The sequence below is a fragment of the Sturnira hondurensis genome, unplaced genomic scaffold (genome assembly GCF_014824575.4).
Source record: "Sturnira hondurensis isolate 20B ecotype Veracruz unplaced genomic scaffold, ASM1482457v3 Scaffold0006566, whole genome shotgun sequence".
Classification (NCBI taxonomy): domain Eukaryota; kingdom Metazoa; phylum Chordata; class Mammalia; order Chiroptera; family Phyllostomidae; genus Sturnira; species Sturnira hondurensis.
In genome coordinates this window covers 2,597,750-2,610,697 of record NW_028079197.1, presented here as the reverse complement: position 1 = coordinate 2,610,697, position 12,948 = coordinate 2,597,750, and the positions used below count along the sequence as shown (strand labels likewise).

Below are 12,948 nucleotides of genomic sequence, written 5' to 3'. Positions count from 1 at the left end.
ATATACTAAATGCACAAAGGAAGCAACTGAGCTTGCAAGTTGGTAGGGAATGTCTGAGAGGACAAAGTTTAAGGGATAAGCAGGATAATGTGCAAGAGAAAAGAGAGGTGGGCCTTGCATGCGGAATTGATCTTTTGCGCCAGTGTTGCTCCTCTCTCATTTATTCTCAAGCCAGCAGCCAGAGTGTTCTTTATGAAAGGCACATTTGATGCCATTTTCCCCTCGTGAAAAAAACCCCACCACGAACAAAAATCTGTCATAGGCTTCCCATGCCTACAGGATCCTGCCTCTCTTTGCAAATTCATCTCATTCCATCCTCTCCCCTTGCTGCTCTCGGTGCTCTAGCCACACCACCTTTTTCCCCTGTCCTTCAAATGGGATTTACACCTGCTGCAATATTCTGTTATCCTTTTACACGGCATTATCACCTATGTCTGCCTTCCTCTCATTAGTCTCTTTTCAGCTTAACACATCATCCCCTCAGAAAGGCCTTCCCCAATAGCTCTATCTACAGTACACTCCTGGTCATGTGAGATCCCATTAATATGTTCTATATTCCTTCATAGCATTCACCTCTATCTACCATTATTTACTTAGTTATAACCTCTCCACCCCAACTACTGCAGGTATATTGTCAGAACCGATTCCCATTATAATCCTAGCACCCAGTACATTATCTGGCCCATAGTAGGTGCTCAATATTTGGTGAATAGCTAAATAAATGAATAGAATCAGGAACCAAGGGCTAAGATAAAAATGGGAGCCTGTAGTCTCCACAGTCCCTCAGTTCACTGAACCATTTGTACTTATACCCCGTATCCTGTGTTTGATATTTAATCACATATTGCTCTGGACTATCACTTGTACTGCTGACATATATTGTCATTCCACTTATGTAGGTACTGTCTCTCCAATTAGGGAGTAAGATCCCTATGGACAGCCCTAAGCTATTCTTCTTCACAAGCCCCATAGCATCTAGGGAAATAGGAAATCCATAATAAGAACTCAACAAGTAGTTGTTAATTGAATTGATGAAATACTGTCATTTATCGGGACAACAGATAGCAAGGTTTGGTAGGAAGAACCCAAAACTAGGAGTCAAGAGACACGTGTCACAGGCTCAGCTCCACTACTAACCAGCTGAATGACCGAAGCAAGTCACATCTATTAGGGCTTTAATTTCCTCATCTGTAAAAAAAAAAAATTCTCTAACATCTCCTTCAGCACTAACATTCATTCCATAGAGGCAGTGGGATATTTCTGTATTCACATGGTCTTTCACTCATTGCCACTAGAGGGAGAGCGTAGGTCACAAATGTCCAAAATTTCATACCCTTATAAATACAAGTACTTTCTTTTTTCAGTTTTAAGCATATCAGTATATGAAAATGATGTTCTTCCATTCTGTTAAAACTTTTATAAAGCTTCCCCACTGGAGATAAAAAAATCAAAGATCATAACAGACTAAGCATTCATTCAAACAGAGCAGGAGTTCTAAATATTACCTGAGGAAAAGATGTGAAAGTTAGATGACTTCTTAATGATAATTAAGAATAACAGCCACCATTTGTCAAAAATGTCCGTGCTTCTACCTTTCCAATAGTCTATTTCTCTATGAAAGGCAGAATGATACTTTAAACAGTAAAGTCACAGGATGTCAATCCTCTGTTCAAAGCCCTACAAGACTTCCCATCTCATTTACGGTACAATTCAAACTCCTCATCATGGTTTATGAGGCCTTATCCAATCAGCTCGCCAGCTCCCTTTTCAATGTGATATACTATCACTCTGTGGGCCGGCCACAATGGGATTCCTGCTGTCCCTCGAATGCATCAAGCAAGCTCCTTAGGACCTTTGCACCTGCTGTTCCCAGCTCTCCCCCCCAGAAATCCACATAGCTAATGACCTCGTTTCCTTTAGGTCTCTGTCAAATGTCACTTTACCAGAGAGAGCTTCTAACACTTTATCTTGAAGAGGGACCTCTTACCACCTTATATTCCCTTTCACTATGTTTTTGTTTTCTTCATACCAATTATTACTAGCAGATGTGACATATATATTCACTCATTTATTGTTCATGTTCCTCCACAAGAAAGCAAGCTCCTAGACAATAGGGATATTGTTTTCTTCACTTACATTCCCAATGCTGAGAACATGCCTAGCACATAGGAAACACCGAAGAAGCAAGTGTGCAATGAAGGATTACTGTACAGCACATGCCCTGTCTCACTTTGGCTGCCCAACCACCCCTATGAGTTGGCATTACTGTTATCCCTGTGTCACAGATGAAGAAGCAAAGGCTTGGAGAAGTGAAGTAACTTGGCCGGGGTCAATCACTGAGCTAGTAAGTCACAGATCTGACACAAACTCAGTGTGTGATTCCAGAACCCATCCATGTCATCTTATGTCATACTACCTCTCTAAAAGAAATTAACATTTTGTTTCCTGAGAATATCATTAAGCAATAACATAGGTCCAAAGAGAAATCCTGTAGAGGCTTTATTTAAGAATAAAAATTCCTCAGACTAGCTATGGCTGGTGTAGTAAAGAAGCAACTAGAGAAGAAAGTCACTGTCAGCTAGTTCTTATGACATAAACTGCAGTCCCAAGCATGTTAAATGAAGCCTTGGGTTCTCAATACATTTGATGACTATGGCATTTCTTCACTTTCTCCTACGCAACGTGCAGAAACTAGGCTTCTTTAGTTGATGCTAGTCTCTCATGCATAAAAACGGGAACCACTTCACATTTTATTCCAAGCAAAAGGATTCTGTTTCGTCTGGCCCTTTTCCCCATAGCATTCTCCACCTTTCCTGGGCAGTCAGCAGGAAGACAAAAGAGCTGAAAAATCAATTTCTGGATCTGAAATAAACACTGTCATGAGATTTTCCAAAATATGCCATCAAATTCTGGATATAACATTTTCTTCCTAATGTAGCAACAACTCTGCTTCTAAACAGCCACTTGATGGAAAAGTACATAACAGAAAAAGTTCTCTTGAGGATACACTGCCAAAAGTATTTTAAAAAGTTAGTTTGATTTCCCCCCACATCAAAATGTGGCAGCAGAAAGACATCAAAAGCAAACCTCTCGCAGAAAGCTGCTGGTCATTTACCTTTAAATATTTAATGAGCTCTCCTGGAACTTCTTTCGAGCCTGACTGAATCAGCTGGCAATGATGGAAGAATTTGTGCACATGTAGATCCTGGAAAACAGATGGACACAGCTATATGAAATCTGATTCATTACACTCAAATGCAGGCTCTGTCCTCCCTCCTCTTGCCTCCTGCAAACTTATTTATCTGGGTATTCTAATGCCCCAACTCAGCAGCTGCAGCTACCGACATGTGTGTCTATGTCCCATGGGCCTCTTGACCATCCATCACAAAAATCAGCAAGACCAAGTAAACTCAGCATGTACCCAAGCACATCGGGTAGGCCACAATTATGCTCAACTAGTCAGTTTCATTTAATTACATTTTTCACTGGTAGCATAGTCTCGGAAGCTGGGCTGCTTCTCTATTCTAACGAAACGAGCAGAAACAGAAGTCTGAACTGAGGCGAAGCAAAGATAGCAGCAGGGCGTTACCAGAACAGTAGTCACAGGCACTCAGTGCCCAATTCACCACGGCACTTCGCTGGCCAGCGAGCAAGTCCAGCTGCCCTCTCTGGAATTTATATACACTGATGTTATGGGCAGCACAAACTATATCAGAAATTGAAAGAATGAAATTTGGATTTTGACCTGCTTCCTCTAATTGTTACTTGGGAGACGCTGGGTAAATCATCTGACCTGACTGAGCCTGTTTCTTCATGTATAAAATGATGGCAAGAGCAGGGAGAAGTGGGAAAGACCTTGGAGGCCTCATCAAGGAGCATGGACGTCATCTTCTCCAGCCATGATACTTCAAACTTCCTGAGGCTTCCCACACATTTGACTGTGATTTCATGGATACTGAGACCAAGTTGCAACTGGAGTAGCTAGCCACTTATGATGCACTGACTTTAAATTTCTCTGTTCAACTCCAGTCTAACCAGCAGAAGCACATCAGATAAATTCCAATAGAAGAGGTTCTATAAAATACCTGTAAGATACCAGTAACTTCTGAACATTGACAAAGTCATCAAAAACCAGGAAAGTCTGAGAACCTATCACAGCCAGGAGAAGTCTAAGGAGATGGGACAACTAAATGGAATGTATTATCCTTGATAGAATCCTGGAACAACAAAAAAAGAGCCTTAATGCGTAAAACCTAAGGAAATATGAATAAAGAACGGGTATTGGTTGATAATTATGTAGCAATATTGGCTCCTTATGTGTAACAAATATGCCATACAGATATAAGATGTTAATAATATGGGAAACTAAGCACAGGGTATATGGAAGAGCTGTACCATCCTCACAAACTTTCTATAAATCTAAAATTATTCAAAAAAATAAAGTTTTAAAAAGTAATGGTAATAGCCTTCACATTCCTTTTGAGTTTTATGTGGCACGCATCCATTAATAGCAATAAAAGAATTCTGTAATTCTTTATTACAGAATTTGAGCCACTATTATTATTAAAGAAAGATGCACCCTGATTGGTGTGGCTCAGTGGGTTGGGCACTGTCTCACAAAGCAAAAGGTCACTGGTTCGATTCTTAGTAAGGGCACATGCCTGGGTTGTGGTTTTGATTCCTGGTTGGGATGAATACAGGAGGCAACCAATCAATGTTTCTCTCACACATCAATATTTCTTTTCCTATCATTCTCCCTCCCTTCCCCTCTCTAAAAATCAATGAATACAATCTTAAAAATAGAATGATGTTATTACTAATGAGAAAGTCTTTCAGCCCACAATTTCTCTAAGAATGTGCAAATCAAATATAGTTTATTTTAATTATGAAATATACTCAAGTATTAAAATTGACAAACTGCAGGTGTGGTTCAGTGGTTGAAAGCCAGCCTACAAATCAAAGGGTAACCTGTTCAAATCCTAGTCAGGGCACATGCCTGGGTTGCGGGCCAGGTCCCCAGTAGTGGGCACACAAGAGGCAACTAGGCATTGATGTTTCTCTCTCTCTCTCTCCCTCCCTTTCCCTCTGTCTAAAAATAAATACATAAAATATTTAAAAAGAAATAAAAAATAGCCTGGCTAGTGTAGCTCAGTGCATTAAGCATGGGCTGTGAACCAAAAGATTGCAGTTCAATTCCTAGTCAGGGCACATGCCTGGGTTGCAGGACAGGTCCCAAATGGGGGACGCGTGAGAGGCAACCACACACTGATGTTTCACTCCCTATATTTCTCCTTCCCTTCTCCTCTCTCTAAAAAAATATATAAAATCTTTAAAAATAAAAAATAAAATAAAAGCAATAAGCATGTTGTCAAGGGAGGATAATAAATAAATAAATAAATAAATAAATAAATAAGGGCCCTGGCTGGTGTAGCTCAGTGGATTGAGCACGGGCCTGCAAACTAAACAACCATGGTTCGATTCCCAGTCAGGGCACATGCCTGGGTTGCAGGCCAGTTCCCAGCAAGGGACTCAAGAGAGACAACCATACATTGATGTTTCTCTCCTTCTATCCTGCCCTTCCCCTCTAAAGATAAATAAATAAATCCTTAATAAACAAACAAATAAACAAATAAATAAAATACCGCTTTCACATTTGATTAGATGGTTACTTAAAAAAATATATAACTTCTGGCCAAGATGGAGGTGTAGGTGGAAACACTGTGCCTCATGGCACAACCAAGTTTAAAGACAAAAAAGTTTTATTAACAAAAATGCAGCCAAAACACAGAAAATTGAGCTGTATGGAAATCCCAAAACAACAAACCATTTAGCCAAACCCGTAAGAGGGGCGGAGTCAGCAGCGGAGTGGGATTGGGCAGGAAAGATTGGCAGACTGACCTAGGCATGCGGTTAGCAGATCCCAGGCGTGGGGTGGCGACAGGCGGGACCCACTAAGGGCGCAAGGCGGTTGGCTGACTGCAGTCACTCGTTAGCGCGCAGATAAACCAAGCAAAGGAGCGTGCAGTGAGACAGACCGCTCAGGCTAGGGCCTCAGCAATGGGAATTAGAGCCTGAAAGCACCAATTGGAAAGACTTTCTGGGCTGAGGTGCTGGGAGAGGCTCCCAGGCTCACAGAGTTTGTTGGAGAGACCCACAGGGTCCTAGAGGGTGCACAGGCCCACACACCCAGGAGCCAGCACAAGGGCAGCCAGGTTAGCTTGCAGGAAGCAGCAGAGGCAACCGAAATCCGAGAGAGAACGGAACAAACGCCATTGCCCTTCTCTGACCCCACCCCCACATACAGCATCGCAAGCCAGGAACTGGTTGCCCCAACCTTGTGAACACCTAAGGCTCTGCCCCTCATATGTAATAGGTGTGAACAGACAACAACATTATGGCTCAAAAACAGCTCAAAGCCCCAGAGCCAGTAATTCTAAACCACCAAGAGATAGCCAACCTACCAGATGCACAGTTCAAAATACTGGTGATCAGGATGCTCACAGAACTGGATGATTTTAGTCACAAATTAGAGGAACAAATGAAGGCTAAACTAATTGAAATGAAAGGTAATGCACAGGATACCAATAGTGATGGAAAGGAAACTGGGACTCAAATCAAGGGAGTGGGCCAGAAGGAAGAAAGAAACAACCAAACAGAAAAGAAGGAAGAAACAAAAATTCAAAGAAATGAAGAGAGGCTTAGGAACCTCCAGAACATCCTTAAACGTTCCAATGTTCGAATTATAGGGGTACCAGAAGGGGAAGAGGAACAGCTACGAGTGGAAAACTTATTTGAACAAATAATAAAGGAGAACTTCCCCAGTTTGGCAAAGGAAATAAACTTCCAGGAAATCCAAGAAGCTCAGGGAGTCCCAAAGAAGTTGAACCCAACAAGGAACACACCAAGGCACATCATCATTACATTAGCCAAGATTCAAATGAAGGAGAGAATCCCAGAAGCAGCAAGAGATAAGGGGACAGTCACCTATAAAGGAGTGCCCATCAGACTGTCAGCAGATTTCTCAGAAGAAACCTTACAGGCAAAAAGGGTCTGGAAAGAAGTATTCCAGGTCATGAAATTCAAAGACCTACATCCAAGATTGCTTTATCCAGCAAAGCTTTCATTTAGAATGGAAGGACAGATAAAGTGCTTCTCAGATAAGGTCAAGTTTAAGGAGTTCATCATCACCAAGCCCTTATTATATGAAATGTTAAAAGGACTTATCTAAGAAAAAGAAGATAAAAATATGAACAGTGAAAGGACAGCAAACTCACAGTTATTAACAACTACATCTAAAACAAAAGCAAACTAAGAAGACAGCTAGATCAGGAGCAGAACCATAGAAATGAAGATCACATGGAGGGTTAGCAACAGGGGAGTGGGAGGAGGAGAAGGGAGGAGAAGGTACAGAGAATAAGTACCATAGACGGTAGATAGAAAATAGATAGTGGGGAGGGCAAGAATAGTAGGGGAAATATAGAATCTAAAGAACTTGTTACACATGGACAGAAACTAAAGGGGGGGAATGGTGGGGGAGGGGTATGCAGGGTGGAGGGGAATGAAGGGAGGGAATGGGACAATTGTAATAGCATAATCAATAAAATATATTTTTTAAAAAAGAAATAAAAAATAAGGACTCCTGGCCAAAATGGAGGCTTAGGTAGATACAATTCACCTCCTCGCCCAACCAAAACAAGGATAACAACTAATTTAAAAAAAAAAAAAAACCCTGAACTGCCAGACAATCAAACTTTAAAGAAGCCTGACAAGCAAGGAGTTAAAGAAGAAACGTTCCTTCAGACAAGTATGAGGGGTGGAGACAAGCAGGCAGAGACGGACAGGGGTGGGCAAAGTAGTAGCTCCCACACCGGCTGAGGTGGCAGCTGGCAGAGTGGGCAGCCCCACATTTGAGTGCAGATAAACCAGGAGGAACAAGTGAGAAATGAGACACACCACACAACCAAGGATTCCAGCACAGGAGAATAAAGCCTCAACACGTCTGAATTATAAAAACCTGTGGGGGTTGAGGCGACCAGAGAAACACACAGCCTCACAGGAGAGTTCGTTGTAGAGACCCACAGGGTCCTAGGATGTACACAAATCCACACACACTGGAATCAGCACCAGAAGGGCCCGATTTGCTTGTAGGTAGCAGAGGAAGTGACTGAAAGCCAGCTGAAAGCCCAGCAAGCTGCAGTCTTCCCTCTCTGACCCCTCCCCAAAGTACAGCACCACAATGCAGTGACATGGGTTGTCCAGACCTGATGAATACCTATGTCTCCACCCCTTACTACATAACAGGTGTACCACAACAAAAAAATGGTCGAAATGAAAGAACACATCAAGGCTCCAGAAAAAATACAACTAAACGGCAAAGAGATAGCCAACCTATCAAATGCACAGTTCAAAACACTGGTGATCAGGATGCTGATAGAAATGGTTGAGTACGATCACAAAATAGAGGAAAGAGTGAAGGCTATGAACAGTGAAATAAAGGAAAATGCACAGGGAGCCAACAGTGATGAGAGAGGGACACCGGGACTCAAATCTATGGTATGGACTAGAAGAAAGAAGCAAACATTCAACCAAAACAGAAGGATGAAATAAAAATTCAAAATGTGAGGAGAGGCAACTCCGGGACCACTTTAAACTTTCCAACATCCAAATCATAAGGTTGCCAGAAGAAGAGGAGCAGAAAGAGATTGAATACCTATTTGAAAACATAATGAAGAAGAACTTCCCCAATCTGGCATAGGAAATAGACTTCCAGACAGTCCAGGAAGCCCAGAGAATGTCAAAGAAGTTGGATCTAAGGAAGCACACACCAAAGAACATCATAATTACTTACCCAAGATTAAAGACAAAGAAAGAATCTTAAAAACACCAAGAAGAAAGAAGAGAGTTACCCACAAAGGAGTTCCCTAAAGACTATCAGCTGATTTCTCAAAAGAGACCTCACAGGCAAGAAGGGGCTGGAAAGAAGTATTCCAAGTCATGAAAGGCAAGGACCTCCATCCAAGATGACTCTAACCAGCAAAGCTTTCGCTTAGAATGGAAGGGCAGATAAAGTGCTTCTCAGATAAGGTCAAGTTCAAGAGGTTCGGCATCACCAAGCCCGTATTATATGAAATGTTAAAGGGACTTATCTAAGGAAAAGAAGATGATCACAAACCACGAACAGTAAAATGATAGCAAACTTGCAACTATCAACAACCGAACCTAAAAAAAATTAAAACCTAAGCAAACAACTAAAACAGGAACAGAATCACAGAAATGGAGATCACATGGAGTGTTATCAGTGGGGGAAGCAAAGGGGGAAGCAAAGGGGGAGAATAGGGGAAAAGGTATAGGGAATAAGAAGCATAAATGGTAGGTACAAAATAGACAGGGGGAGGTTAAGAATAGTAAAGGAAATGTAGAAGCCAAAGACCTTATATGTACAATCCATGTACATGAACTAAGGTTGAGGGGGTGCAAGGTAAAGGGGAATAAAGGAGGAGAGATGGGAAAACTGTAATTCTATCAGTAAAATATATTTTTTAAAAAGAAATAAAAAGTAAAATTGATAAAATTCAGATAATGCAACTTACTTGAGTGTAAATGGTAGACTCTAAGTGGCTTTTAATCTTCAACAATGGCTTTCCACCATCTACCCACTTAATATCCACATTAGATTGCTGTGAACAGAAAATACACATGAGTTTCTGTAGCAAGGCAATGGGTAGACGAGCAACATATCACACCTTTATGAATTTCAACATTTTTTTCAGAAACAAATGTGTTAGTTTCACAGAAAGGGAATTACTGGGCAAAATAACCTGTCTTTAGAATAACTGATCCTGGATCATTCGGAATCTCCAATCCTTTGCAGTGTGATAGTTTTATAAATTACAATGGAGATGAATTACAAAATAAATGAATTTTTTAAAATCATGCACAAAATGCAAATCCCAGTTATTATTATTAGAATCAGCAGACATGAGGTTACTTTGTCAGACCATCATAAATCTTTCTAATCATTCACTTTCCATACATATCTTTGTTGTGACCCAGCAGCAGTCCTCAGGCTGCACTTCGAGTTGCTATCAACTAGACTAAACTACCAACTATGCCAACAAAATTCTGCTTTTTCAACATTTCATCATGATTTCTTCAACAAATGCAGATATTTTCCTACCCTTCTTGATTCTGCATCATTCAGGTTCAAGTAGCCTGGGGGAAGATTGGCTGAAACTGGCAGCTGCTGCTCAAATGTGATGATTCTACCATCCTTCAGCAAAGGGACCCAGGCAAATCCAACTGTCAAGACAATGACCAACCATGAGAAGTGAAATTGCAAATGCGATTAGCTCTACACAGATGTCTGACTTCTGGGGAGCAAGACAGGGTGGTGATGTTTCCAGGCGTTTGCATGCAGGATTCCAGATGTTGGGCAGCTGAATATTGGGGAAGGAACAATGAGTTACAGTTGCTTCCTAACCCCAGCATGACCACTAAAAAGTTACTTTATTTCCTTGGCTATAAAAATGGGAACAACAACACAGTCTTTCCATTTAACGGAGAGCGATCAAAGTGAGATATTGCATGAAAACACTTTAAAACATGAAAAGTACATCAATATCATTGTCTTTACACTTTGGAAATAATTTGGGGTAGACTCATTTTCTACAAAGGTTCAGATCTTTCTCATCTATCCTTAGTAAGAGTGCAGTCCCATATCTGAGCCTATCTCAGACAGCAATCACCAGGATCTAAAATTTCTTCTATCAACCCCAGGGTAAGGGACTATGAAAGATGCCGGTTACAAGTCAAAGATGCATTCCATATTTACACAATACAGTATTTGGTTGGGCAGCTTTCCTGATTATAGAAGAAGGAGGTATAGTAGGAGAATGCAGTCAGGGCATCATGTTTACAACTTGAATGTACTGACAGATTTCCCCCAGTCTCTACATTTCTTAATAGTTCTACCCAAAAGAGTCTCCTGGCTTTGTATTAGAAAACTCATCATGTTCTAGCTTTCAAAACCCAGAACCACCGGTGTCAGTATTTCCACTATGGAGATTACTCTGGGCTTCAAGTGTTTATAACTCAGCCGTAAACAGCTTGCTCTGGATGCAGTTTTGGCATATGAGACAGGGTGCTTCCTGGAGAGCACTTTTTAAAGACACTGCTTTCTGATTCTTTAAAATTCTCTGCATGCATGTGTGTGTTAGGAAAACAGTCTGTTTTCATTCACGTGTTTAATTTGGCAAATGCTTTAATTCTTAAAACAAGACTAGCATGTTTTCTCTAAGTAGACGAAATGGTTTTCTCAGACTCTGAGACACATCTGAAGGGCATCTTTACTAAAGTACAACTTCAGAAATGGTTTACTCAGAGCTCTTCTGTCTAAGAGGCACAGGAAAGTAGCAGAGACAGAAGAACCATTCAAAAGGACTCTGTCTAAGTAATTAAACTGGAAATTAGACAAATGACAAGAGGTTTTCAGCCTGGAAAATACCAAAATATATTTCTTATTCTTAGGCACTATTTTTTTCTCATAGAAATTTGTATTGCGAAATAATTCAGACACTATACAAATCATCTTTTCCAAATACAATTCAATGGTCTTTATGCTATTCACAAAGTTGTGCATCCACTGCCACTAATTCCAGAATTTATTCATCACCCCAAGAGATTCCATATCCCTTAGAAGTTAACTCCCTATTTACCTTCCCCCGCCCTGATAACCAGTAATTTACGTTCTGTCATTATGAAATTGCTTAGGCAACATTTCTCCACCATGAATTCATCACAGCATGGCCAAGTGTGTCTCTCAGTCAAAATTCATACAGAGCACTTGGAAGCTATAAAGGTACAATGTCAAGCACTCGCCATCTGGCTCTGAGGTGTGAAGCCACTTAAAAGGATGGACTCTTAAAACAATGAGTGGCACATAAAATAAGAGTCTCATGCTCCAGTGAACATCTTGCCCATTTCTGACTAGGATTTGAATAAGGAAATAGTAATTTGTCTTTCAGGAGGTACAATGTCATGGGTTCACATTGTTCTGCCAGATTTCTTCTCAGCCCCAGAGGTTTCTGCCCTGAATAAACTGCAATTTCTATGAGAACACAGAATAGGACCACATATCCACAAAGGAAACTTCCTAATATTCAGTCCTGCTCCCTGCTGGACACCTCTCAAGTGTCAAAATCAGCACTAGTCCAAAACTTATCACTCCCACCTACAATTCTGTTCCTTGACAACACAACAGACCCTTGAACAATATGGGGTTTAGGGTAACCTACCCCCACACAGCTGAAAATCTGCATATAGCTTAAATTAGCCCTCCCCGCACGATTCCTAATCACCAGTTGACCTTTGAACAATGGTCAGTTGACCTGGCAGTTTTGAACCATGCTGGGTCAACTGAAAGAACCCTGAAGTGCACCCACACAATGAAAACCCATGTTGTCCAAGGGTCAACTGTGCCTCCTTTCCAGCTTCTGAAACTTCAGTGCTAACTCCCGAGTCGCCACCCTAGTAGCCACTCATTTGCTAGGTCCAATATATTCGTATTCTGCAATTCTCATTTTCTCCATTCCCCTGCTACCGCCACGGTGTGCCCTCTTTCTTCCCTGGGCTTTCGAATGCCCCCTAACTGGTGGTCCTTCCTTCCTTACTCACTCGTGCTCCAATTCACCTCATGCACCATATTGCTGCATCGTTGCATTTGCTACAAAACAGCCCTTATTGGTGTTCATAATGCTTTAATATTTCCATATTCGTGACAGAATGAAATCACATCCACAGCCTGACGTCCTATGATTCCCTTCCCAGAACCCCCTGTCCATTTCCCTGAAGAGGGTACCTCTGTACAAGCTGTGGCTTTATTCTGGATTCTTCTACCTTCTTGCCATCACTACATCCTCAAGCTCTACCCGGACCTTAAGGCCTCACCCA

At 41.3% G+C, this 12,948-nt stretch overlaps 1 protein-coding gene across 3 annotated transcripts in view; it reads right to left on the bottom strand.

Annotated features, from left to right (window-relative positions):
• Positions 1-12,948, bottom strand: part of DOCK11 (dedicator of cytokinesis 11) — a 197,707-nt gene that overhangs the window by 88,813 nt on the left and 95,946 nt on the right. For all 3 annotated transcript variants that reach the window (XM_037050187.1, XM_037050185.1, XM_037050186.1), the window contains exons 21-23: positions 10,178-10,299; positions 9,591-9,677; positions 3,116-3,205 (exon numbers count right to left, since the gene is read on the bottom strand). In XM_037050187.1, the coding sequence (XP_036906082.1) occupies positions 3,116-3,205; positions 9,591-9,677; positions 10,178-10,299 (299 nt within the window). The remainder of the gene's footprint in view (positions 1-3,115; positions 3,206-9,590; positions 9,678-10,177; positions 10,300-12,948) is intronic.